Source organism: Hirsutella rhossiliensis, assembly GCF_020360975.1.
Source record: "Hirsutella rhossiliensis strain HR02 chromosome Unknown scaffold00005, whole genome shotgun sequence".
Lineage (NCBI taxonomy): Eukaryota > Fungi > Ascomycota > Sordariomycetes > Hypocreales > Ophiocordycipitaceae > Hirsutella > Hirsutella rhossiliensis.
The window spans coordinates 5,550,702-5,577,330 of NW_025408671.1; the positions used below are offsets into that span (position 1 = coordinate 5,550,702).

Sequence of the window (26,629 nt, forward strand, 5' to 3'; positions counted from 1 at the left end):
TCCCACACCGGACAGCAACGGGGGCTCATGACGGCCTCATATCCTGCATAAGCGGATGGGGGCCAGGCCATGGCCGGACATGGAGAGTTTGAAGAGAAAGAAAAGAACAGTATCGATCTCGAGGAAGATGAAATGGTCAAGCAACAAGGCCCCTCTCCGCAGGCGCTGTAAGCACGCAACCCATTGCTTGCCGCCCAAGTTTCGACAGACGGGGACGGCTACGTGGGCTCTCCATGGAGATCGAAACCCCAAGAGCGGTTCAGAGTTGATTCGCGGCCGAATCGGGAGAATTGGAAGAGAAAGGGGCAAGAGAAAGTCTAGATCGGGAGGTGGGCTGTGCCATCGGCAAATTGAGGTCATGTCGTGTCTGGTTCGGGTGCTGTATGTCAACACATGCTTGATGGCTGCCCAATTCCGTGCACATGAGATAGCAGCGACGAACACGGTGCTTGCATCGCCAGCCTAGTGTTCGTATGTAGGCTTCCCTCCCAGAGCTGACAGGTTGCGGCACCAACCACGCCTCCACGTAGAGCGGTGCAGGAGAGATAAGTGCAGAACCACTACAGGAAACGAAGCCACAGCCGCAGTGCGCCCCCAGGCCTGGCTCGGTCATATCGGGTCTCTGACGTGGACACGCTTCCTGGAGCAGCCAACCAGGGACGGGGCCGTCCGGGTCCATCTGCCGCCCTCGGCCGTCCCAAGTGTCCAGGTCGAGCAATGGAAAGGGGGGGTGGTGCATGCCCCGTCTGTCCGCATGCGCCGCGACAGGGCCACGGCTTTTGGAGGCCACCGGCAACGCTTGCCGCTTCCCGCCGAGGGGCCTACTGCGGGTTCCAATGACAGAGGGGAGCCGGCAGAATGGTGTGCTTAATGCAGACAGGCGGGCATGAATGGAGGGACGATGGATGATAGATGATGTACATAGTCTCCGCGACCCAACGCCCCCGTTTCCCCAGCTTTCCCTTGGCCGGCTCCGATCTGTGCCCACGTTGCTGAGAGTGTATGCCTGAAGATAGCATGTCCTTTGGTGGCGTGGCTGCTGGTTGGACGAGCAGCGTTACTCTTCTGGATCCAAGCGGATGACGGATGACTTCTCCTCTCGTTCCAGCCCGCGACTCTCATAGGCTCATAGACGAAGATGGTCCACTGCTAGGCTCATGCCCTCTTTTTCGTCTTGCCCGACCATTGCTGCCACAGAAGAGGGGGAAGGCATCACTTCTCGCTCGATCTGCGTGTCTTGGCTGCCGTACACCCCCCCGGGGTTATGCACCCTTGCCGCGCGAACTTACATACAGTACATGGTGCTCTCCAAGCCTCACTTGTCCCTCTTTGCTCCATCAAGTTAGCAGATTGACGGGGTTATCCTCTCTCCAGATGAAAGACCCCTCGCCGGAACGGGGAAAACCAGGTTTGTACTTGCATGTCAACGGGCGCAGCCGCGTTGGGGATGCCGCTGTCTCGTGAAACGGCATAGCCCGCTGGCTCGCCTTTCTATTCTGACGTGAATCTCGGCGCCGGAGAGACAGAGCTCGACAAATATCCTTGCTGTCCTGGCAACGAGGGAGGGCCCTGCTGCAACTGGCACTCTTGCCTCGCCTTGACCAATTGATAGGTAGGGCTTGCTGCTCCGAATGGGCGTAGGACGCAAGTCCACACCCGGCATCGTACGAAGCACGGAGCGTCAAGGCCGTCTTGAGGAGGAGGGCGTGGCCGCCGCCGCAGAAGGTCGAGACCGCCGCCCCAGCCAATGCAGGGCTCTCCACTGGCCGGCCATCAACTGGAGAGGACGAGGCAGCAGCTCGCCTTTTCTGCATTGGAAAACTGGGAATAGCATTCTGCTGGACCCACGTTGTGTCCCCTTGACCCAATCGGTCAGCCAAGCACTCACTATTACTCGGTACTCGGTTGAATGATCCTTGCATACACTAGTATGATGTATTTTCATAAGTATCTGGTTGCTCTGGCCAGGCCCGGTGTGAATGGACCTGAAAACGACTCCGTCATCTTTGTCGTCGAGGGGCGTCAACCGCCTCACCCGGGCTGCTCTCGTATCCAAGGGAACGATTAGGCGGGCTGCAGGCCCGGCATCCGCGACGCCATGCAGTTTCAATGCAAGTATGCAAGTACTGTATATGTGAATGAGTCTTTGGGTCACTCCTCTCGGCCTGGAGGGGCAACCGGGCCCCAAGGCCCTCGAGCTCGTCTGACTCTGCCCGCTTCGTGGAACTCTTATTAGTCTCTCGACTCCTTTTTTCTCGCCTCGATGAGCACTGCGTGTGGGTTATTGGCGCGGGCCTCCATCGGAAAGAAGGCTCTTGATCGGGAGAGAGGCCCTGTCGGTGCCCACGTAGCCGGGGTGGAATGAGGCTTCTGGGGATTGGTGCCAGACACAGTGCCTCCCCACCCTTAGGGCCCCGGTGACGAGGCAGCAAGATGGCTAGCAGTCGACGAATGAGGGCGCAGTGTTTCTCAGCCATGCGTATTCGTACGCAGGGCCAAGTCCAAGCCGGAAGCAGAAGAGCCCCATCCCAAGGGACAAGGTGCTTCCATGCAGTGTGATGGCATTGGGGTGGGTTTTTGGCAGTAGTCGATGGAAGCTGTCTGCCCTTCTGTCCTCTTTTTGCATGTCAGCCCGCTTCTCCATGCCTCTCTCCTCACTCTCTTGCCACGACAGATGATGGAGGCAAACCAAGGTGTGAGGTGAGGTCACTACTGCAGTCCCTCGCATCAGGGGCAGTCGATAATACGCCCATCCATGGTAGGTAGGAGTCGGACCCCTGGCAATGATACGATGAAGGGGAGAGGCGGCTTGACTTGCGGAGCCCGGTCAGGTGAGAAGGCAGGTAACCTGGCATCTGGTAGACGGCGAATCTCGTAGCCAGAAACGTGAGTCCGTGTCGTGTCCTTGTCCAAGAAATTGGGAGTTGTAGAAGCTCTGATCCGTTTCCTTTCCATCTCTCTCCACTCTGCCTATTCCTTCTCCATCCTTCCTTTGGCCTCTTTGTTCGACTCTCCGACACCGCGAAGGCGGCTGCAGCTCGGCATCAATCCCCATAGCAAAGCGACAGTGACCCCTGTACCCAGTGCGCAAGACTGCGGAACAGCACCTGAGATATGAGCTATTTGCAACGTGATTTGAGCCATTTGTCAGGATGGTACTTTGCACAGTGCTGATCATGCACGAGTGGTTGGTAGATTCCCATGCAAGAGGGCAGGAGAAAGAGCAGATCGTGTACAGTACGCAAACGGCCAAGACACTGTTCCAGAAATGCCTCTATCAGCTGTTTTTGCATCTCACCGCTTGTCTCTCAGACATGTCGTCGCCAGGACAATGATTGAGCTCTCGGCGGCTGCGTCGTGGCTGAAAGAGAGATAAAACAAACAGCCGCGCTCTACTGCACAGCCTCTTGTCTTGCGTTGCTCCCGTACGGATACGCATCACAAGCTGTCCTGGCAGGGAGACAGACGCGGCCTCGCCACCAACGTGCTCGAGCTATCAAGGTAATGTCGCGCTACTCTGTGTTGCTAAGCAAATCGCATGCGGGACAGGTTCTGATACAGGCTCCGGTTAGTCGCCGTGCACGAACCAGAGGCGAACAGCCACTTTGTTCTCGTCCACCAACAATATCATCACCACCACCACCACCACCACCACCACCAGCGACATACAGTACATACCTACCTCACCACTCACCACTCACCTCGCTCCCCCCCGGTCCTACCCCATACAACGCTGCGGCACGCGACGGGGCCTCGTCATCAGCTACCCGCCGCTGCTGACTCAACGTGTCACCTCCCTGCCTGCCTGCCTGCCTGTCGCCTTCGCGCAGCTCTTGTTTCGCTCCCCGCTCGAGCCCGTCCGTCCGCCGTCCCATTTCTGTCCCGCACGGACAAGACGATTTGTCTCCGCGTCGCGGTCCGCCTGCGCCACTTTCGGCACCTAAAAAAAGGACGAAATAATCCAAGTACCACTCAAGCCCTGCTGTTATGAGCTCGGCTCCCCCCCACCCTCTCTTCGCCTGCCCGACAGCTCTCGCCGTACAGATACCATCGACACAGCCGTATTGCCTCTAGCACCCTCCGCCATTGTCCTCCTCCAGCTCGCCGTCCACCAATCAGTCACCCTGCTTCGCTCCCCGACTATTCGCGCAACCAAGACCTGGGTTGGTCATCCATCAGCTTCGCCTCCTCCGAGTCCCGAGGCCGCCGGAGTGAGCACGGAGTCGGCGACGGTTGTTCGCGCTCGACAATCACCGACAAGCAAACATTCCTCCGTTCCACTACTCCGCCCCACGGCCTCGTCCTCTTTGCGTCTTTGCCGACAGCTCTCCCTCGGCATCCAACCCATCAATCGTCCCATCAGCTGAGCACACGCACGCTACGCGTCACAGCGCAGCAAACAGCAGCGGCCGAGCCCTCCCTAATCACACCCTCCTCTGTCAAACCACTCGCCTGCTGGATTTGCTTTGCCTGCTACCCACCCCCTTCTCTTTGGCACATCCACCGACTCACTGCACGGATCCGCCCTGCCCTCGGATTCGCTGCTGTCTGGTCCTCACCCGCCCCCCCCGTCAGTCGGCCCCCTCCCTTCTCCCTCCCCCGGCCCTGGCGAATCAGCGCGGCCCTTCGACCCCTGAAAACCCGTGACCTCATCACCCTACAGCAGCCACTTCCAGAGTCTTCTCCCCCCAGGCCCAGGGGCCAAAGGATACCAACGCCTCTGCGCTCGGCTGTGCGACTTTGTAACAAGACCCGGACGAGAGCCCGTCGGCTGCAATCCATCACTCTGCACGTGGCTGCTCTGAAATAGGCGCCGCTGCGACTTCTCTGCCTCGTGTCAGAGCTTAGCCGTCCACCGTTGCCGTGTCTTCATCACGCGCATCGGCGCTCTTGGCCGCTACTTTAACCCTTCTCTCGACTCCACCGACGTGGCCCGCTGTGCAGCTCTGCGGACCATCTCTTGAGCCTCGCTTGTTGAAATTCGATGACAACAAGGCTTTGATAGCCCCCTTTTGCTCTTCTATTCTCAACGGCGCCGGTCGCTTTCGGCCTCTTTTGCCCACCTCAACTCCTCAACCATGACTCTCCTGCGTCCTGACCCGTACAAGGTTCTCGGCGTCTCCAAAGACGCGCAGATACCCGAGATCAGGTCAGCGCATCGCAAGCTCATTTTGAAGTGCCATCCCGACAAGGTGCAAGATCCTGCACTCAAGGCGCAGAAGCAAGACGAATTTCAAAAGGTCCAGCAGGCCTACGAGCTCCTTTCCGACGACCGCGAACGCCAGAAATACGATGATCAGATCAAGCTGGCCGAGCTCCGCAAACAGTTCCAAGCCCAGGCTAACATCTCGACGCCTCGATCTGCGCCCAAGGAATACAACATCTACACGGCCGAGCCTCCCGGGCCCATGGGCCGTTCTCCGCCCCCAGTCTCCAAAGTCTACGCCCACTCTCGCTCGTGGGAGGACGACTTTGGCCGCGGACCTCAAATCTTCGATGCAGGGACTCCACGCTCATCCCGGCGAGAGGCCAGCTACCCTGAGCGGCCGTCCAAACGCGAGATGGAGAGAGAACGAGAGAGGGACCGGGATGCAAAAGACCGGGACCGGGACCGGGATCGTCGACGTAAGGCAGAGGATGCTCGTCGCGCGGAGAAGGAAGCCAAGGAGCAGCGACGGTCTGATAAGAACAAACGTGAGAAACAGCGCGATAAAGATATTCGACGGGAAGCAGACGAGAAGCGACGGTACGCGAAACCCTACAACGAGTCATTCGACGACGAACCCCCTCTTTCGAAATCGGACAAGAAGAAGTCGAGCAGTGGCAAGAAACACGAGGAAAAGCGCGATCGGTCGTCGGGTCGGGAGGAAGACGTGTCGCCCATGGCACCTCCGCCCCCAGGTCCGCAGCGGTCCTACTCATCGGCCATGGACTACGCCCAATCCTACATCGAGGCGTCGAGGGCCAAGAAGGGTGCCCCCCCGGGCCTTCAGCGGTCAAAGACGTACCATCCTCGACAGGTACAGCCACCGGCCCCAACGCCCCCGCCAATGACTGGCCCGTCGTCGCCTTTCTCCGCGCCCGACGACGACGTGCGGCGCTCGTCGGCCAGACCCCGCCGCGGATCCGGTGAGGGGCCCAGGTTGTCAAGGGAGCGACCGTATCGGGCCACGTCTCGGGAGCCGGTGGAAGAGCCGCTCGTGATGAATGCGTCCCCGACGAACCGTCACACGGCACAGTTTTCAAAGTCAACTTCGGCGACTCCCCAGCCGCCTAGCTCCCCACCGTGGCGGGAGGTTCCCCGCACCAGCTCACTACCCGTTGACTCGGCATTTCCCGCCCGCCCCGTCCCCGGCATCATGAGGGCGCAGACCTTTAGTGCTTTCAACGCATTCGCCGAAGGGGCGGCGCGCGGCCGGGCCCGCTCGCGCAGGCATGCCCAGATCGAGGAGGAATCCGAGACGGAACAGGCGTACGACCGTCAAACCCGCGAGCGCGAAGGCAAGCACCGGAGCAGTCGGCGACATCGGTCTCCGGAGCCCGAGAACGTTTCCCGGTACCAGGTGGACGGCGGGCGAGCAAAGTTGCAGGGCACCTACTCTCGCCGGCTCGAGGCTGAGCTTGACCCCCACCGCTACTACTCGACGTCGGCCGGGATCCCCGTCGTGGAAAGTCGACCGCCCATGGCGGGACGTGAGAGCAGCTACGCGGGTCCGGGGATGAAATTCCCCAGAATCAAGACATCCAAGGCGTATGGATACGATGACGTGAAGTACAGCAACTACCACGAGAAGCCGTACCGCGAGGGGTACACGGCATATGCATGATTGGCGTTGGCCGGCTCGTTTTCTTGTTGCATGTATGGTTTTTATGCTGCATGTTCTCAGGGCTGAACTGGGATCGGGCGGTGCCGGAGGTGCCCGCCTTTCGAGGAACAGTCTTGTGTTTTATTTTACGAATGACGATACGATATTTGGAGAAGAAATTCAGATCCCCCCGAGGAGGCCACGGTGCCCCGGCAAAGCTGTCAAGTGACGTGGAGCTTGGAAAGAAGGAGGCATTCATCGCCCAAGTCTTGCTCTCGACTGTTTGTATTCGCTCGCTGTACACATGTTTTGGGAGGGGAGGGATGGATACCACTGGAGTTTGACGCAGCTTGTGCGGCGGGAGACGAAAGGCGTTTACGAGTGGCTGAAGGAGCGAGGGACAAGGAAAGAGGACGCTCCTTTCTGTTGTCTATTAGAGCATAGAAGCCCGATGGTAATGCGAGTGGATTGATGCTCGAGTGCGAGTGTGGCCGGTGCGACGTGTTGGACAGTTCACAAGAGCCTGTTGGTTCCACCGGCGTGGATGGCCTTGGACGGGGCTTGCAGGAGGAGCCTTCCTAGTCGACTGGTCAAGTGGCACGAGTCGTCGATGGATGCATGCCGGACAAAGCGAGGACGCTTCACGAGCTGCTCGTGCGTGTGCAGCCAACATGGATGGCGGGCGGCAGCCCCGGAAAGGCAGTCGTCGACAGGGCCAATCAAATGAGGAGTGGCCCGGCGGGGATAGAGGCGTGGTTTTCTTTTTTCCTGTCGTGGCACTTGTTGTGTCCTTTATTTTTTGCTTTGCCTTGCCTCTCTCTGTGCTCTGCAGCAGCTATACCGGTACTGCATGAGGGCGCGAAAAAGGGAGGGGGAAAGAGAGGAGACCGGGGGGGGAGGGCGCCAACGTATTCGGTGCAGCAGCCATCCATACCGACTAAGTTGCATACAAGGCATGGCATGGCATGCGTGTGGGATGACAGCATGCGGTTCTCACACCCTTTGTTCGTTGGACGCCGAGTCTGTACAGTGTGTATGGGCTGGTTGGTGGTTGTGGGGGATGCGCGAGTTGAGGATCCAAATCGAACCTTGTTCTGGGCAACCTTCCGGGGCATAAACAGGAATACACACTCACCTTTTTGTTCAAGAACATACAGTAGTCAAGCGAAACTTGCCGCATGGCCCGAACCCTTGCAACGCCCTGCCTGCCCTGTGGCAAACAGGCTGCCAGGTAATCCGACGAGCTGGGTGCACGAGGATGAGCTGCTTCGGCATCTCCCAGCGTCCACAGGCCCCCCGCCCTCGATCGTATCCATATAGCTCTACCGAACCAGATCGTGCGGGCCCTGCAATGCTGTGTCAGGTCAGGCTGTCATCCATCCATCTCCGGTCATGAGCCCAACGCTTCAAGTGCTGGCCTTTTGCCCTACACCACGATGCCCTCACTCCCACTTGTCTACCTCGTACGTACCAACACAGAACGTGCTTTCCGCAAAAATGGCTCCGCATTTTTCGTAACATTGCAGGGCAAATGTGACGCCGCGGATATCAAACTGACATGTCCCGGGCCAACCCCAAAACACGCGCACCGTGAGGGCTCAAGCTACCCTGTAGAAGGCGGGGCTGCGGGATGCTATCACATATTTCTCGATTTGACGGGGTTAAGCAGCGTGGTGAAACGTCAAAAGTGCGAATAACGTAACTAGAACACGGCATCGCCAGCACTGGTCGGGTTGATATGCCGTCGAATCGCCGGCTTCCAGACGACCATCCCGAAATATACGGATCCAGCGCCAACAGGCCTTTCCGTATCCCAATGACGTGCATCCGCAAAGCATGAGAATATCACTCAGACCCCGTGCCATGACTGCAAAGACAGCCCAGTGTGATATGCGGCTTAGCCGTCTCCTCGACAACTAATCCCCAACACGCTCACAAAACATCATGAACCGGCACAGCTGCAGTGTAATAGGGAGACAGCCAACAGCCGAGGCCAGGAACGTAATGTACGTAAAATAGAGGTTGATTACCAATCTATCTCGGTTGCAGCGCAGACCTAGGCTTTGAACATGGCCGAAGCATCAGGTGACAACAAGGGGACGAGCCTTTTCGATCCTTATGCCCCTGATGCCTCTCACCCCACGAAAACTTAGATACACCAAGACGATTCAACCTCAGGAAACAGCAAGGGAGCGTCAAAAGCGGTCAATTCGACCGCAACCACCCGAAAACAAGCAAGCCTCCTGCTCCCGGCTTGGCACACCAGCTCTCAGCCCTCCACTCCGCCTTCAGCCCGGCAAACCTCTCACATCTAGTAGTTGCCGTAGCCGTAGACACACTTGCCAGAGTGGCTGTCGTATGTCTTGCCCGCGCCGCACTGGCACTTCTGGCTCTTGGCATCGTATACGAGGCCGTAGTTGCGGCAGATACACTTGCCCGACTTGTGGTCAAACGTAGCGTCCTTGCCGCACTTGTCGCCACACTTGCCGCCGTCCCAGACCTGGCCGTTGGCGCAGCCGCACGTCTTGCTCTTGGAGTCGTAGTGCTGGCCGTAGTTGTGGCAGACGCACTTCTTGTCGTAATCGTTGTACGAGGCGTCCTTGCCGCAGTCGTAGGAGCACTTGTGACCGTCCCACGTCTTTCCGTCGGTGCAGCTGCACGTCTTGCTGCCGTGGTCGTAGCTCTGGTCCCCCTTGGTGCAGACACACTTGCCGAGCTTGTCGTTGTAAGAGGCGTCCTTGCCGCAGTCGTAGGAGCACTTGTGCCCGTCCCACGTCTTGCCGCCGGCGCAGCTGCACGTCTTGCTGCTGTGGTCGTAGTTCTGGCCGTAGTTGTTGCAGACGCACTTCTTGTCGTAGTCGTTGTACGAGGCGTCCTTGCCACAGTCGTAGGCGCACTTGTGGCCGTTCCAGGTCTTTCCGTCGGTGCAGCTGCAAGTCTTGGACTTGTCGTCAAAGTGCTTGCCCTGTTCGCGGCAGACACACGTATTGCTCTTCTCGTCGTAAGAAGCATCCTTGCCGCAGTCGTAGGCGCACTTGTGGCCGTTCCAAATCTTGCCGCCGCTGCAGCTGCAGCTCTTGGTCTTGGTGTCGTAGTACTTGCCCTGGCCGTGGCAGACACACGCCTTGCTCTTGTCATCATAGGATGCATCGCTGCCGCAGTCGTAGCCGCACTTGTGACCGTTCCAGGTCTTTCCGTCCCCGCAGCCGCAGGTCAGAGTCTTCTGATCATACTTCAGCTGCTCGTTGTGGCAGATGCATTGCTTCGCATACGCGTTCCACGAGGCATCTTTGCCGCAGTTGACGGCGTAGTCGCCGCGGGCCGCCAGCTCGGCATCGCCATCCGCAACGGGGTTGGCGGAGACGGAGAAGGAGAAAAGAGCGGGAAGGAGAAACTGCTTGAGAAGCATGATGGCGAGTGTTTCTCAAAAGGGAGGCGAGCTCGCAGTAGATGGGAAAAGAAAGTTGGACAAGAGGCACTGATCCTGATTGTAGAAACGACGGATATCCAGAGGAGGGTCTGTGAGCCGGATGGGGATGAGAGGGAAAATGGAGATTGGGGAGGACGCCGACGAGGGTTTATATAGACATCTCAGTCTACCCAAGCCCGGCAAGAGACGCTCCATGATGAATGCATGGTCAGCCGCGGGTCCTTCGTGAAGACGGCCAGCCGTCCCGGAGGAGCGCCATGCAGCCTTGGCCAAGCCGCACGACTTTACTGAGACTCAAGCACTGATCCCTGCTCTTGGACAGCTCAAGGAAACAGTGCGCGTGATTCGGCTGCTCGGTTCCGGACTCAGTCGCGACCCTCTCTCCAGGGGTTGGCTCGGGCCGCAAGACCCTGCAGCTGGCGGACTGAACAAGTGATTGACATTCGCCCACGGAGGAGCCAGGCCAGCTGAGATGATGCCAGCGTGTAGTTGAGCTCGTCATGTTGGGCCAAAGGAGCCGGGGAATTGACTGGGTCCCATGCTCCGGCGCCTCGTATTCTCCTTTCGAGCTAATTAATACATGTAGCTGATGAAAGGATAGCCTGCTGACAATATGATAGAGCGGCTGTCTGAACAGCATGGAGGTGGAACGAGAGGTTGTCGGGCACACACGAGTAGCCGCAGGGTGTGGCCGCCGATTTGAGGCTTCTCGTAACCGCGCGCTATTATTAGACGTTCACAATTATCCCGCTAGCCCCGAGACATGCCAGGAACAAGACGAGCAAGATTGCAGTAGTGCTTGCTTCGTAGCTAGCCTCTAGACGCTCTCGCGGTTTATAGTACCCAAGACTGGAGATGGTGAAGGAATATTGAGCGTCAAGGCTGTGACGAGAGTCATGTCAACAAACTAACACAGCCGAGACGGCTGTAACTGCTACCGGCATGAACATTGAGCATGATTGGCAATAAAAAAATGAATTGGTAATAGATGACATGATTGGCGTATTGACGACACGAGCTCGAGAGAGAAAGAGGGAGACGTTGCAATGATGACACGGGAATGAGATCCCGGACGTGAAAGCAAACTGTCGTAATACATCTCGTATATGACTTACCGACTTGGCGGCCACGGCAGCTATGCCATGCAATCCTTTGTCCGTCACAGGCACTTGCTGCAGGACATTGGGGAGAGACATGGCAAAGGTACGGTAACTCAAAAGTGTGGGTAGGTTGGCCAGCTGGCTGGGACGACAGGGGCAGCAAGGTCCCTGTCGAGAGCTTGCTTTTTCCACCGTAGATGTCTTTCTTTTCCCCTTTCTTTTCGGGCACTTACCCCGTCCCCATCGTCATGATCTTCTTCGGCCTCTCACGTCTTCATCGCGTTGCTCTCCTTCCTTCTGTGGGATTGTACGTGGTCCCAATGATGCATGCCGGTCTTAGGAATCGCCTCGGCTGATGCTGGTCCGAAGTATACTGGCGTGTGGCGCAGAATAGTGTGACTTGGCAACGACCGATGCGTTCGACGAGAGCGCCCATCATCTTTTTCAGCTGTGGCTCGCCTGGGGCTCGGATTGGAGCGGGCCAGATGCATCCAGGAAGGAGAGAAGCGACAGCCCGAGCATGGCCCGTCGGGCGACCAACCTCGCTGCCTGTACAGTACCACCACGGCTCGTCGGGGCCAGTTGGCAGAGCCTTCCCCAGCCCCCAAACAAGGGGCAATCCCGATGGGCGGCAGCGTCGTGCGAACCAACGGAAGAAAGCTGGAAGATGCGGGGGTGGGGAAGAGCGGCAGGGCAGGGGGAAGGGAGGAGCTGACCGATGCTAGCGGTGCGACAACGGAAGCAGCCGAAAATAGAACGGGCATATAAAATATATGAATTGAAGGGCCACTGCTGTCGCCGAGCCCGCGCATCAGGCCTGCTGTCCAGTCAATCCTCGCCGGCGGCCGCATCCTTTTCGCGGGACGGACAGAGTAATGCCGTCAGCAGGGTCGGGTTCTAGAGCGGAACATGGTACGACGCGGGCCGCGAGGGCATGAACGAGTCGGCCAATCGTCGTGGGCGTGTAACTCTTCACCGGAGCCTCGTACCGCCCAAGACACTGGCCTTGCAGGTTCCGTTGGACTGCACGCAAGCAAGCATGACTTGGGTAAGCCGATGTCTCGCCAGGCTTTGAATGTGGCCAGCGGGACATGCATATGTCCCTGACGCCAAAAGGGCGGAGATGGATGGAAGATTGATGCCATGCTCGACCCCAGGTACTGTCTGTTAGACGGCGAGTCAGCGCATGTTCCCGAGACCATTCCCCGGGGGTTCCGTCCATCGCGACGAGCAACACCATGGATACTGTGTTGTGTGTATACACCCAACTGCCCACGAGATCTGGCAGCCCAGCAAGCCAGCTCTATGCTGTCATTTGTCTCGCGTCGTCGTCGGTTGTGCTCGCACTCTGACTCAGGGCCGTCAAGGTCACGTGGCGTGTCTCGGAGGTGTCTGATCCGAGGCAACCAACTCGCATTGTGAATTGTTGGTCAGCATCTTCACTTGCGAGATGCAGACGCTGTGTTCTCGTTGACGTCGTCCGTGATGTGGAGCGTCGAGGTTGGCAAGATGCTCGCCACACTTCACCCGGCGCAGGGCAACGCCACCCGACGTGGTCGGCCTGCTGTGGCGCAGCCCATCACGTGGAGGTGCCCCGCCACTCGCAACATCCGCGCAGTGACGTAGTCGAGCAGCTCCGATTCACCACCATCTCCTATGAGTCCCGACGTGACGGCAGCGACCAAGACGCACATAGGGTCCAGTGCCTTATCCGCTGTCGCATTTATTTATCGCGCCTTCGATAGACCCGCCCGTCTGGCTATGCCCTGCCTTTGCGCTGCGTCGGCGACCGGTGAAGCGCGCGGATCGGACCTCAGCTTCCTCTCTCCACCGACAACAGCGGAAAAGGGGCAACGCCCATCGCCACGACCCTCGGCATGAGCTCCGCCGCCGACTTGGGGCCCAATAGCGGCGACCACGACCACGTGCTGCGGCCCCGGCCCCGGAAGCCGCAGCATGTGCAGCTGTCGCAGCTCTCGCGCATGTCGTCGAGCGACGCCGATGGCCCGCTGAACGGCGACATAGACGCGGCCAGCGCAATGACTAGGTTGCTTGGCCCCGACCTTCTTGTTGACGAGACAATGCGCTGACTTGGCCCCCTCAGTGGTCGCTCCACGCCTGTGCCCGACAATGCGCCCCCCTCGGCAAAGTCGCTCTCGTCGGTCCGCAAGCACGTCCGCGCCGAGCAGAGGCGCCGCCTCTTCCCGACCATCGAGTTCGCCTCGCGCGTCTCCCACTTCGACCCGGCAAGTGACTACCGCGACTTCCACGGCTTCTTCAACCTCTTCTGGATCGGCCTCGCCATCATGGGCATCACCACCATGCTGCGAAACTTCAAGGACACGGGCTACCCCCTGCGCATCGAGATCTGGTCCCTCTTCACAGTCAAGCTGTGGCACCTGGCCGTTGCCGACTTCCTCATGGTCGCCAGCACCGCTGCCAGCCTGCCCCTCCACCGCTGGGCGAGGAGCGCCCCCGCCGGCGGCGCCTGGACCTGGAAGAACGGCGGCATGGCGGTGCAGAGCATCTACCAGGTCGTTTGGCTGGCCACCTGGATCGTCATCCCCTTCTGGCTCGAGTGGACCTGGACGGCTCACGTCTTCTTGCTGCTGCACACCATGGTCCTGCTCATGAAGATGCACTCGTATGCCTTTTACAACGGCCACCTCAGTGAGTCGGAGAAGCGCCTCCGCGCCCTCGACAACCCCATCGCCGCCGCCGTCGATCGCGGCCCGGCCTATCAGTACCCGGCCGCCGACCCGCGCCGAGGAAGCGTCTCGGCCCCCCCCGATGCCACCCCCTCTGGCGACCCCGACCCCGACGAAACCCGTGCCGCTGACGAGCTCGAGGCCCTGCGCGAGGTCCTCGCGCGCGAGCTCACCAGCCCTATGGGCAACATCACCTACCCGCGCAACCTCACCTGGTCCAACTACTGGGACTACCTGCTCTGCCCGACGCTCTGCTACGAGCTCGAATACCCACGCACCCCGACCGTCAACTGGACCTCGCTCATCTCCAAGATTGTTGCCACCTTTGGCTGCATCTTCCTCCTCACCGTCACCTCGGAGGAGTTCATCCTGCCCGTCCTCGTAGACGCCTCGCACCGCCTCGACACCGTCCAGGCCACGTCGGGCTCCGTCTCCGAGGCGCTGCTCATCCTCGCCGAGACCATCTCGGGCCTGCTCTTCCCCTTCATGCTCACCTTCCTCCTCGTCTTCCTCGTCATCTTCGAGTACGTCCTCGGCGCCTTTGCGGAAATCACCCGCTTCGGCGACCGCCACTTCTACGCCGACTGGTGGAACTCGACCGACTGGATGGAGTTTTCGCGCGAGTGGAACGTGCCCGTCTACTCGTTCCTGCGCCGCCACGTCTACAGCGCCTCGCGTCCCCACACGGGCAAGATGGCCGCCACCATCATCACCTTTCTCATCTCGGCCGTCGGCCACGAGATCGTCATGGCCTGCATCACGAAGAAGCTCCGCGGCTACGGCTTCGTCTGCCAGATGCTGCAGCTGCCCATTGTCATGCTGCAGCGCACCCGCTGGGTCCGCGGCAGGCAGACGTTCAACAACGTCTGTTTCTGGTGCTCCATGATTCTCGGCCTCAGCGTGGTACGCACAGCAACCCCCCAAGTTTCCTCCACCCTCCGTTCGTGGGCGTGTACTGATTAGCTTTTCTGCAGATCTGCGCCTTGTACGTTCTAGTATAGAAGAGACTGGCTCATCGGCAAGAAGAGGGACGTAAGTGGCCTGGACGGGGAAAGAAACAGTCACCCGCCAGAGCGCTGTATTTTCTTTGTACTCTAGATAGAATACGCGATGTATACTACAATACAGGGTTTTGTCAGTCGATTAGAAGCCTATAGCCTCAGGGAGAAGTTGACCAAAGGTTGAGTCTCTCCACCTTTCTAAATACGCAGTGGTCTTGTTCACCACGGAAGCAATCGCATCAACAAGAGTGGCACAATCGAAAGAAGGCGCTGTATAGATGCCGCAGACCCCATTCAGTGATACAAGGCAAGTCTGACTGGAAATCGAAGTCTTGGTTACTCGGTTACTAGCCTGCGTAGGTGCTAATTCAACATGCTTTCACTCAAGACGAGCACAACTTAAGGATTCGTTTCATTCAGCGCATCTATCTCATCTGCGTCATCATAGAGATACCGAGCCAGAGCACATCCAGTCCTTTCCTCGCGGGAAACCGCGTTGGGGAATAGACGAAGCGCGTGGAAGAAGACGGTTAGGACATTAAAACAATTCCGAAACGCAAGACCATGCCGTTTGCTCTAAATAGAAAAAAAAGCATCCCTTCAACTCCGTGCAACCTTTTGGACCCCGGTGTCGATGCGTCAGTTCCCTCGAGGCAAGCTGTTTAGTCAACCTCCTCCATGGCGCTGTCGCCGGCGGCAGCAGCAGCAGGGGCGTCGGCGGCAGCGGCCTCGGTGGGCGCCGCATCGTCCTCCTCAATGTTCAGGCCAAGCTGCACAAGCTTGTGGATGCGCTCAGCGAAGCCGGCGGGCTCGTCAATGGTGAAGCCGGAGACGAGCAGCGATGTCTCGAACAGCAGCTGCACAATCGACTTGACGGTCCGGTCGTTCTCGCCATCGGCCTCGACCTTCTTCTTGAGCTCCTGGACAATAGCAGACTTGGGCGAGATCTCAAACGTCTTCTTGGAAGACATGTAGCTGCTCATGGACGTGTCGCGGAGGGCCTGGGCCTTCATGATGCGCTCCATGTTGGCAGACCAGCCAAATTGACCGGTGCGGATGGCGCAAGGGGAGAGACCAAGCTTCTGGCTGACGACAACCTTCTCGACCTTGTCGCCCAGCACGTTCTTGAGACTCTTAGCCAGACTCTCGTACTCCTTTTCCTCCTCCTCGCGAGCCTTCTTCTCCTCATCGGTCTCCTCAAGCTCAAAGTCCTTGGTGATGTCCACCAACTTCTTGCCCTCAAACTCCTTGAGCTGGGTCATGGCGTACTCGTCAATGGGGTCGACGAGGAAGAGCACCTCGAAGTTCTTCTCCCTGAGGGTGTCGAGGAAGGGAGACTTGGAGACGGCCTTGATGGACTCGCCCGTGATGTAGTACATGTTCTTCTGGTGCTCGGGCATGCGGGTGACGTAGTCGGACAGCGAAGTGAGCTCGTCGCCAGACTTGGTCGAGTTAAAGCGCAGCAGCTTGGCCAAGAGCTGGCGGTTCTGCGAATCCTCATGGATGCCCAGCTTCAAGTTCTTGGAGAAGGCGCTGTAGAACTTGTCGAACTGCTCCTTGTCCTCGGCAATCTCCTGGAAGAGCTCAAGAGACTTCTTGACAATGTTCTTCTTGATGACCTTCATGATCTTGTTCTGCTGAAGAGTCTCACGAGACAGGTTGAGGGGAAGATCCTCGGAGTCGACGACACCCTTGACGAAGCCAAGCCACTCGGGGATGAGGTCGGTAGCGTCATCGGTAATGAAGACGCGGCGAACGTAGAGCTTGATGTTGTTCTTGGTCTTCTTGGTCTCAAAGAGATCAAAGGGAGCACGCTTGGGGACGAAGAGGATGGCGCGGAACTCGAGCTGACCCTCGACGGAGAAGTGCTTGACGGCCAGGTGGTCCTCCCAGTCGTTGGAGAGCGACTTGTAGAAGGAAGCGTACTCCTCCTGGGTGATGTCCTGAGGGTTACGAGTCCAGATGGGCTTCTGCTTGTTGAGCTCCTCCTCCTCGATTTTGGTCTCCTTGACCTTCTTGGTCTTCTTCTTCTTTTCTTTCTCCTCTTCCTCGTCGTCAACCTCCTCGATACGGGGCTTCTTGTCGTCGCCCTCCTCCTCCTCCTTGACCTCCTCCACGGCGTCCTCGTCGGGGACCTCGGTCTCGGTCTCCTTCTTGACGTGGAGGTAGATGGGATAGGAGATGAACTCGGAGTGCTTCTTGATGACCTCCTTGATCTTACTCTCGTTGAGGTAGTCGGCCTGCTCGTCCTTGAGATGCAGGATGATGGCAGTGCCGCGGCCGAGCTGGTGGCCCTCGGTGTCGGCAGTGATGCTGAAGGTGCCACCGGCGCTGGACTCCCAGACATACTGCTCGTCGTCGTTGTGCTTGGAGACGACGCTGACGCGGTCGGCGACGAGGTAGGCAGAGTAGAAGCCGACACCAAACTGGCCGATCATGGAAACATCGGCGCCAGCAGTCAGAGCCTCCATGAACTGCTTGGTGCCGGAGCGGGCAATGGTACCCAGGTTGTTGACGAGATCGGCCTTGGTCATGCCAATACCGGTATCGCGGATGGTCAAGGTCTTGTTCTCCTTGTCGGGGATGATGTCGATGCGCAGGTCCTTGCCAGAGTCGAGCTGGGTGGGGTCGGACAGCGACTTGTAGCGGATCTTGTCCAAGGCATCGGAGGCATTGGAGACAATTTCACGGAGGAAAATCTCCTTGTTGGAGTAGACGGTGTTGATGATGAGGGAGAGAAGCTGAGAGATCTCAGCCTGGAACTCGAAAGTCTCGGCCATTGTGGCGGGTATCAAAAGACGGCCTGGGGATCTTGAGGGCGAGTCAGTACGAGGATGATCAAGGGTGGAATGGCCAGAGGCAAGAAGACGAAGCGAGGTGTTCCGCAAGCAGCCACGGCGGTGCAGCAGGGCTCGTCCCTTACGAGAGTGCAGCGAGTTCGCCCCGTCCCCAAGGGATATCAAGGGCAGAAGAGTACTGGGTGTGGTCGGCAGGCTTACCTATAGACAGTGGGGATGGCGATGGAGAGAACAGGCTCTAGGCGGCAGAGCTTCTCTGGATATGACAGAAGTGCAGAGGGGATGCGTGAGAGAGACGGAGGAAGGCGTGCGGACGGAGATGGGATAGTGTTGAGAAAGAAAGAGAAGAGAAGGACGGATGGGAAGGGAAGGCAGCCGCGTAATAAAATAAGGGTCTCGAGCGAGAGCTGTGCCTGTCTTCTCTCGAAAGTCGAGATTCCATGAGATTCTATGGCTTGTGCCTTTTCCCCAGCAACCAGCTTGCCGCACGCTGATTGGTCCCTAGCTGGTGCTGGAGCCTTATGGAGCCTTCTAGAGCTCAGCGAAAAAGGCGCCCGCTACTGGCGGCCAGGTGGGAACCTTGGAAAGGGCAAAAAATTGTAGCCTCCACTGCAATTTTTTTTTTGGAAAACCGTGTTCCGGTTTGCACGCCTCTCGCTATTCCACCTCGGCATGGTTTGGAATGTTCCCGTGTGTTCTACAGGCCATACTGTACATCTGTGTCACGAATTGACTGTTTGCGGCGCCCGAGTCTTTGCCAAGAGGCGTGAACCCTTTGGCGAGGCTGAGAAACTCTTCCTTGCTGCCGCGGGATTTCCCCGGCCCGGCTCTGCTGTGGGTTATGCCAAGGCAAGGCTTATCTTATCAGCGCAGGTGCAGAGGATGGATCACGCAGTGAACTGCGTCGCGCCCATGATGCCTTGCTTCTCGTCCATGTATACGTGCTGTGCTGTATCTACCGTCCATGGATAAGGATCTAGCTTGCCTCTACTGAATAGAGTCTGGGAGAGCCTCGCAGGATATCGGAAAAAGTCCCGCTGTGCCCGACTCTTCTCCATCTGCTCTGCACCAAAGGCCTGGTCCGAGCATCATTCAAGTGCATGTATACGGCCACTGCACGGGCAGTTGCACGCAAACGGCGCCCGTCCTGTCTCATTGGTCCTCCTCCTGCAGACGCATGCCCCCCTTGGCAATCACGCCCCCGATTTGCCTGTACTTCCGGTCCGCGTAGGCCAGCCCGAATTCCCTCGCGTCCTTGCCGGGTATCATCTCAACCACCTCTCCCACCACGAGCACGTGGTCCCTCACCTTCACCAGCCCCCCCTGGAGTCCCTGCTGGAAGACCCTGCACCTCAGTGCTCTCAGCACCCCGTTCCCGCTCATCAAAGGCGGTCTGTGGCTTGCCATGTTGGTCGTCACTCCCCTGAGCCCTTCAAACGCGCCCTCCGAGTTTCCCCGCGCAAAGTGGTCTGCGACTGCTGCACCCGCTGCGTCCCCCGCGAGGATGTGAATGTTGAATTCTCGGCTTGCTGCGATCGCGTCCAGCGTCCGGCTTGGCGTCAAGACGTTGAACGTGACGAGCGGCGTAGGTCTGAGGGCGAGGGACGTAAACGACGACATTGTCATGGCGCGTGGGACGCCGTCGTGGGTAGAGGTACAGACGACGACGGGGCTGGCGAGGAGGCGCATGACGGAGCGGAGTTGTTCGGGGAGAGATGTCTCCGCGTCGGGCTCAGCTGTTGACGGCGATGGCGAAGAGACGTAGGAGGATGATCTGCGGAATAAAGCTCTCGCCGACTGGGCTGGGTGGCCTGGGGTTAGCACAGGTGGCTCGTAACTCAGACGAGATTGGTGTAGGCAATGCCAACCTTGCGTCTCTGCGGCAGATGAGGGCTGCGTCAACGGTCGGGGAAGCATTGGCGCCCATTGGAAGAATCCCTGCCTTCGCAAGAATGACCCAAGCCAAGGAGCACCGAAAAGCCCATTGTGGAAGCCTCTGATCGCTCTCATGAAGCACAATCTCCTCTGCGGCGCTTGCACCACGACAAGCCGCCTCGGCAGCCCTGCCCGCAAAGTCCCGAGCGAAGCATTGCACGTCGCCTTGCAAAGCATCATCGCACCGCCCAGATCATTGTGTTCCGTGACAAGACACCGGTCGATCTCGCCAAGCAGCGCGGCGGCGGCGGTGGTGGAAGAATGTTGTAGCTGGGACGGTGGGCCGCCGTGCTTGGAGAGAAGCTCTCCGTAGCGAAATCCCGGGCGAAAAGGTGGAATGCTTATCGATAAGAAAGAGATCAGCTCGGAAAGTTTGCGACGTTCACTGGGTACCTATCCAGCCGGCTTGACCTCAGTCAACTACCAGACCACCTCTCCTCTCGACCTTCCCTCTGCTGCCAGAAACTTCAATCCGTCTCTACGAGAAATCCCTGTGCATAGCGTCAAGTTCAACACGATGGGGAAATTCCCCCACCTCCCCCTGGCCTTCGCGCCATCCCGGACCGGACCCCTGAGCACCACGACACCGTGCTCATTCACCCCCAAATCCACATCCGCCCAGCAGATCCGTCACGCAACCTTCATCCCGCGGCCCCGTCGCCCCTACACCTTCACCCAGCTCGTCCAGCTGACCGACGGCTCCACCTACACCATGCGCACCACCTCACCCGCGCCCATCTATCGCGCCGCAAAGGACACGCGCAACACCCTGCTCTGGCAGCCCAGCGAGAAATCCCTGCGCAACGTCGAGCTTGACGAGGCCGGCAAGCTGGCTGCTTTCCGAGAACGTTTTGGCCGCGGCTTTGACGCTTCCGCGGCTAGTGGGGAGGAAGGCGCCGAGGAGAAGGACGCCGACAATGACTTTGCCGACTTGATTGCGGGCTATGCGCCGCAGGATGCGGGCGCCATGAAGGATACGGGAAAGAAGAAGAATCCTACGAGAAGAAAATGAGGGTCTTGGGATCATGAGAACTTGACGAATCGACCCCAACTGGAGCAAGCACTCAATCGACTTGTACAAATCAAGCAAAAGCTGAGCACAACACAGGGCCCATGTATGAGGTGGTGGCAAGAGGAAGCTTGCGCCACCTGTGCAGAATGCGGCTTGTAAGATCTGAATAGACGCGTATCTGAATTGTCGACTCAGAAGCCTCTGCTCGTCGGCCAGCGTTACCGCAAATGCATGCTACATTATGACGCAGCTCCGACGCGCCCCCTTCTCGCAAACCAACCTTCCCTAGTCCGAGTCGTCCATGTTCGCCCTGGCACGGTCAATTGCAGTGTCGCCGGGCGGCTTATTCTGTTGGTAGACGGGTGGTCGGTAAAAGGCGGATTCATCATCCTCGGCGTCCAGTTGCATCAGGAACGTCTCCCACTTCTCAATCAGCTGCGCGTCACGGCTGCTGTTAGTCAAGTTCATTATGTAGAAAGGGTGAGGGCATGGCACCAGACAGCCGTACCTCTTTTTGTGCCTCGACGGCGCTCTCCAGAAACGTTTCCACGCCGCTCTTAAAGTCCTCAACCTTTTCCTTCTCGAACCGATCGAGCTCCGACCGGATAGACCGGCCCATTTCCTCAAAGAGCAGCCTCGCCTGGTGCACCTTTCTCTCCGCCTCACCAACCTCGGCGTTGACCTGGTTTAGTCGGTCCTGCTGGCTCTTGCCCTGCCGGAGAAGCTTGTCCTGCGTCGCCTTTTTCTTGTGCAGCTCCGACTCGGCCGAGTGCCAGGCGTAGAACCCCTTTTGGCGCTGCATAAAGGCTTGCTTGACGGAGCCGATGAGACGGATGTACTCCTCGATGATGATGCCAAAAGTCAGGACATCTTGTTGAGCCTGGCGGTCGTACACGTCGCGGATGGTGAGCTGGAGGTCGGAGAGGGCGTCGAGAGGCCCCGAGAGCGAGGGAGACAACTCGACTGTGGACAGGGCATGGAGGGAGGCGGAAAAGTCTGCGGCTGCATCGGCCATCATCTTGCGCTGGCTGACCATGACGTCCATGACCTTGAGAAGGCCGCGCAGCTGGTTCTCGAGGGCATCGAGATAAACCTTGCGGTCGTGGAACCAGTCGTCCTGTTCCACAAACTTGCTTCCGCCCCCCACATTGATGCCCAGCGAGCCGAGGACGCCCTTGCTTTCGGGGGGGAGGGGGTCCCTCCGCTCCTTGTGCTTGATGTCGACGTTGAAGGCTTCGCTCTCCAGGAAGAGCTTGAGGTCTGCATCGTGTTGCAGCGTTGGGTGGGCCGCAGTTTTGTTGAGCATTTTCTCAAGAGCGGCTCGCCGGCCTTCGACAAAGTTGCTGTTGAATCGGCCGACGGCTTGTTTCTCGGGCGGGGGTGGAACGACGTATCCGGGGTTGTTGCCGTGAAGGGTGTTGTAAAGCCAGAGAAAGTCCCGGTACCGCCGCTTCACCTCGAACTCGGGCTGTTTGTAGGCTCTAGACGTGGTCTGGAGGGGCAATCGAGCTCCTTGTCAGCCACGCTCCACCAGCAAAGCCAGCGAATGCGGCCGAAGATTGGCATCAAAGACTGACCTTTGTACGCACGGAATAGACAATGTGGGAGCTCGTGAGGTCGCCAATCTTGACGGGATCGCCGACGGTGATCTGGAACGTCGGCTTGGCTGCCTGCTCGATGCTGACGCTGGGGTGGGTATTGCTTCTGACGCTGCTCGGCCTCGCGGCATCGACGGGCGGCGGAGCTCGAGGACCCTTGGGCGACGCAAAGTCTGCATCGTCGACGTCATGGGGGTCGGTTGGGCGGCGGGCAGGCTGCTGGTGAGGCATGGTGGTGCGAATCACCATCTGCTCCTTCTGGGGCGGCACGGGCGGGGCTGCGTCGCGGGCGCCGCTCAGAGGGCCGAGAGGATCCTCGACAGCTTCGAGGCGGGTGGGCTGAGCGACGAGGCGACGGGGCCCGCGCGAGGGGCGAGGGGAGGGCGACGCGGCCGGCTGCGACGACGACGAGGGCTGGGAGCTCGGCGCATCGTTCTGCGACGTTTTTGACGAGTCGGCCCATGGCGACTCCTCGACGTCCATGGCTGCGATCAACGGTGGCCGTACGAGAAAGCCGGCGGCTGGACGGGGTTGCGCAGCTGGGAGATGTATGGTTTTGGAGGGGTTGCTGGAGGATCGAGGGTCGACGGAGCAGGTGGCAGCGAGGCGTCTAAACCTACCCTGATGAGGTAAGACTGCCCGCCCATCGACGTTGCGTTACGCTACGGATATCTTGTACGGAGTACCCTTTTATGCTTCCTGGTTGGATTTGGGAGATCGAGCAACTGCGAACTTACTCTTCTGCAAAATTCTCTGGTGCATCTCCGTGGAAAGGACTAAATATCGCTCAACATATCAATCGTCCATGTCATGCGCACGTGGGGTTACGATGATGATGATCTCGGAACCGCAGAGGCCAGGTTCCATGGTAAGTTACGCTTGTGGGGGGAGGGAGCTCGACGGGGGACTGCTAGCGCACAGCCCCCAGGCGACTGCTGGCTGATGGCGCTGCAGATGACGAGGGCAGCGGGGTAATTATTAGCACCTCTCCGCCTAAACCTCCCGTCGTATGCGCCTCTCTCCGCGCCGCGAGAGCCTACCATTATAGGCAAACGAGTAGTAAACCGAGATCTTGGTAGCTTCAATATGTTCATTACTCCTCCAGTCCAGACGATTTTCTGGTGCAATCGCCATCCTATGATACATTCGTTCTCTCAGCCGACCTCCGAGCCCTCCAATGCTCAACGCCAGACCGTTCCGGGAGAACCCTAAACCAAACTCCCCTTTCCCCGAAATGGAAATTCTCCTTGCATATTGCGAGCCTATCCTACTCGCTTGAATTCTTCTTTCTTTTGCCACTTCCCTTGGGAGGCTTTGCAGGAGCAGTCGCCTGCCGCTTCTGGCCCTCCTTGAGAAGCTTGTTCCATGCCAACGACTGCAACATCTGGTCCAGTTGCTCGACCTCGTCGCGCTCCTAGCGCTCGGGGTCGTAGCAGCCTCCCGCAACGATGAGATTCATCCGCGTGAACATGACCTTCATGACTGGCGTCTTCTTGGTCGGGAACGCGCTGATTTGGTCGGGAGTCACCATCACCTCCTTGCTCTTCTTCTTGTGCGTCCCGCCGCTGGCTGCGCTTGCCCCGGCTTGCCCTACGGCCCCCGAGTTCACCCGCGAGGCATCCGTAGCCGCGCCGCCGGCATTCGCTCCCTCAACACCAGAGGCGACGGCTTCCAGCCCGACTTGCTGCGCCACTTTCTGAGGATCCGCCGGGGTTTCGACGTCCCATATCCGTATCGTCCCATCCTGCCCGCCGGACACCAGGACGGTGGACTCGACGCTGAAACTGAGGGACCAGATGCCGCCGCGTCCGTGGCCGCGCGAGCGCTTGATGCGGGTGCCCTTGTTGATGTCCCAGAAGAAAATGTTGCCGGCGCAGTCGGCGCTGGCCAGGATATTGCCGTTGGGCGCGCACTCGAGCGCGCTGATATAGTCGGTATGGCCCGAGAAGACTCGAACGCACTGCCCCGTCACCACAGACCACATGCGGATCGACTTGTCCGTTTCGTCAGAGGCAGAGAAGACATAGGACCCGTTGGGGTGCCAGGTGAGGGCCGATATGGCCGTGTCGTGTCCCACCAGCAAGCGCTGGGGCGAGGCATGATCCTGCATCCAGACGCGGGCCACCTTGTCGTATCCTCCGCTCACAAAGTAATGGCCGTGAGGACCCCACAGTGCGCGGTGCACGGGGCCATCGTGCGACTTGTATATGCACAGACAAGCCCAGGCCTCCAAGGACCACAGCCGTACTTGGCCGTCTGCGGCGCAAGACAGCAGCAGCTTCGGCCTGCCGTCAAGAGGGGGGTTGTTGCGCCCCTCCTCGCCGAACAGCCTCTGGGGAGGCCCGGATGCCGAGTCGGAAAACGACACGTCGTAAACAGGTCCCGAGTGGCCGATCAACTTGCGGCTATTGAACTTGCCCTCCTTTTCATGGGCGTTCATGGACGGGAGCTCCTTGCCGTCGAGAGACCAGACCCGGATATACGACTCGCTAGTGCCGACAGCGACAAGCTTGCCGTCGGCCGAGAAATCCATGCTTGTTACGCTGCAGACATGTCAGCTAGAGTCCTTCAGTTCCACAGCCGCGAAAACTCACCTTCCCAGGGTGTTGTGAAATGTAAACATGCACGCGCTGACAGCCGTGCCCACTCCGCCGGTTCGACCCTCAATCTTGAATCGATCGCGGTTCTCTCGCACCTTCTGCATCTCGAGCATAATGTCCCGCGGTCTTGAGGGGGGCAACGGGAGGTCGGCCCGGCTTGGCGCATCGGCACTTTCCTCCCGCTTAATCTTCTGGTCGAACTCTTCCAAGAGGCTTGAGACTCCGTCGGGAGGCGGGTTCTTGCGCTCTTCATCCTCAAGTTCAGCGCGAACATCTTCGCGGAGATCACTCTCCATGGGCAGGGGGCCGAGCTTGAGTGGGGCTGTGGGATCAAGCACGTCCCTATTGGAGAGTCCAATGTTGATGCCGGGAATGCCCTCTCTGGCATCGACCTCGTCGATATCAGCGTTTTTCGATCGACGAAAGACGGCCTCGAAGCTGAAAGGGGTGATGGGCCCGCGGGCAGTAGAGTCAACTTGGCAGTACGTGACGAGCAGCTGCCGAATCACAGCACCGCCCTGCTCAGACTCTCGCTCGAGAAAGTTGAACAAGTCACCTGTCGCGTGCTGGTTGAGCGGGATGCGGTACTTGTTGTCCCTGTACAGCTTCGCCGTGGAGTTGTCCGCAATGTGCTGTGGCAGCGTAATGGTGGAAAAGTTTCTGAGATCATCGTCATGGGCGGGCTGGAAATGGTGCCCGAGGTCCTTGAGAAACGCCTTGGAATCTTCGGCGTACCCGTTTCCGACTAGCTCAAAGAAGGAGTAGACAAAGATTGGCCAGAGAAGTTTTGACAGCTCAAACTGGGACATGATGCTTAGCTTCGGGGACTCGCACGTTGAGGGGCTTGAAGCTTACCTTGTACAGATCGAGGTTGTTCTCGACCCAATCCTTGACGAGCTTGAAAGCCTTCTGGTATTTCTTGGGACCCATGTTGGCCAGCTGCTGGATGGGCTTTCCGTCCGAGCCAAGGTACTTGGATTCTTGACGAAAGACCTCTTCTGTGCGGTTGAATCCCCGCTTGAGCAGATAGTCGGTGACCTGCGACATGAGTTGGTTAGTCCGAGGTCCACAGACCAGATACTCAGCACGTCGTGGAAGCGAAGCATAGCAGAGAAGAGCAATGATGCGAGCCTCTCGAACTAGTTATCTCAACATATTCTGCTGCTGCACCCTGGAATCGAGCTCAAGCGCCTGGGACTGCAACCGAGTTGGCAGGCCGGTGGCTCACGACGGGGTGCAGCGGTGTGTTGTATTGAGGAGTTCACGAGTGTGCAGCAGGGAGGTGAATAGAGAGATTAAAAACGGATGCCTGATGCCTGGCAGGAGTGACGCGTCTTGGTGTGCAGGCCTTTTCCAAGATTTTTCGAGCGCGCGTCACCGCGCAACCGGCAGCAGAGAAAGACAGCATAGGTCAACAGAGAAGACGTACGATTTGGTTCAAGTTCTGGTTTGACATGGCGCCAGTAGTCGACCCAGCAGCAGCGCTCGCGGCCGGAGCGACGCCCACTGGAGAGGTGACTGGTTGACCTCCATAGTTTGATGCTGGCGCAGCCCCATGGGCTGGGGTCTGGCCAGACATGACGGCAAAGGACTCGCCCTTGCCTGCTCTGGGCAGGAAGCCTATGGAAATAAGCTATACGG

The 26,629-nt window shown here is 58.6% G+C and overlaps 8 protein-coding genes across 8 annotated transcripts; 3 read left to right on the plus strand and 5 right to left on the minus strand.

Annotated features, from left to right (window-relative positions):
* Nucleotides 1–5,078: 5,078 nt before the first annotated feature.
* Nucleotides 5,079–6,827, plus strand: HRG_06169 (dnaJ domain-containing protein; the record flags this gene model as incomplete). Its single annotated transcript, XM_044864640.1, has 3 exons — nt 5,079–5,859; nt 5,902–6,092; nt 6,183–6,827. The coding sequence occupies 3 exons, from the start codon at nt 5,079–5,081 to the stop codon at nt 6,825–6,827; spliced, it is 1,617 nt and encodes a 538-aa protein (XP_044721172.1).
* Nucleotides 6,828–9,117: 2,290 nt separating this feature from the next.
* Nucleotides 9,118–10,215, minus strand: HRG_06170 (uncharacterized protein; the record flags this gene model as incomplete). The annotated part of the gene is made up of 1 exon (XM_044864641.1): nt 9,118–10,215. The coding sequence occupies one exon, from the start codon at nt 10,213–10,215 to the stop codon at nt 9,118–9,120; it is 1,098 nt and encodes a 365-aa protein (XP_044721173.1).
* Nucleotides 10,216–13,213: 2,998 nt separating this feature from the next.
* Nucleotides 13,214–15,045, plus strand: HRG_06171 (MBOAT, membrane-bound o-acyltransferase family domain-containing protein; the record flags this gene model as incomplete). Its single annotated transcript, XM_044864642.1, has 3 exons — nt 13,214–13,383; nt 13,441–14,947; nt 15,019–15,045. The coding sequence occupies 3 exons, from the start codon at nt 13,214–13,216 to the stop codon at nt 15,043–15,045; spliced, it is 1,704 nt and encodes a 567-aa protein (XP_044721174.1).
* Nucleotides 15,046–15,707: 662 nt separating this feature from the next.
* On the minus strand, nt 15,708–17,825 carry HRG_06172 (hsp90 protein; the record flags this gene model as incomplete). Its single annotated transcript, XM_044864643.1, has 1 exon — nt 15,708–17,825. One exon carries the CDS (start codon nt 17,823–17,825, stop codon nt 15,708–15,710), a length of 2,118 nt encoding a protein of 705 aa, XP_044721175.1.
* A 1,170-nt stretch (nt 17,826–18,995) lies between these two features.
* On the minus strand, nt 18,996–19,532 carry HRG_06173 (flavin reductase like domain-containing protein; the record flags this gene model as incomplete). Its single annotated transcript, XM_044864644.1, has 1 exon — nt 18,996–19,532. One exon carries the CDS (start codon nt 19,530–19,532, stop codon nt 18,996–18,998), a length of 537 nt encoding a protein of 178 aa, XP_044721176.1.
* A 763-nt stretch (nt 19,533–20,295) lies between these two features.
* On the plus strand, nt 20,296–20,790 carry HRG_06174 (mitochondrial ribosomal protein; the record flags this gene model as incomplete). The annotated part of the gene is made up of 1 exon (XM_044864645.1): nt 20,296–20,790. One exon carries the CDS (start codon nt 20,296–20,298, stop codon nt 20,788–20,790), a length of 495 nt encoding a protein of 164 aa, XP_044721177.1.
* A 285-nt stretch (nt 20,791–21,075) lies between these two features.
* On the minus strand, nt 21,076–22,871 carry HRG_06175 (PX domain-containing protein; the record flags this gene model as incomplete). The annotated part of the gene is made up of 4 exons (XM_044864646.1): nt 21,076–21,225; nt 21,299–22,282; nt 22,368–22,544; nt 22,635–22,871. 4 exons carry the CDS (start codon nt 22,869–22,871, stop codon nt 21,076–21,078), a joined length of 1,548 nt encoding a protein of 515 aa, XP_044721178.1.
* A 931-nt stretch (nt 22,872–23,802) lies between these two features.
* HRG_06176 (TFIID subunit NTD2 domain-containing protein) lies at nt 23,803–26,444 on the minus strand (the record flags this gene model as incomplete). Its single annotated transcript, XM_044864647.1, has 5 exons — nt 23,803–24,673; nt 24,719–24,931; nt 24,983–25,788; nt 25,844–26,026; nt 26,418–26,444. 5 exons carry the CDS (start codon nt 26,442–26,444, stop codon nt 23,803–23,805), a joined length of 2,100 nt encoding a protein of 699 aa, XP_044721179.1.
* Nucleotides 26,445–26,629: the final 185 nt, after the last annotated feature.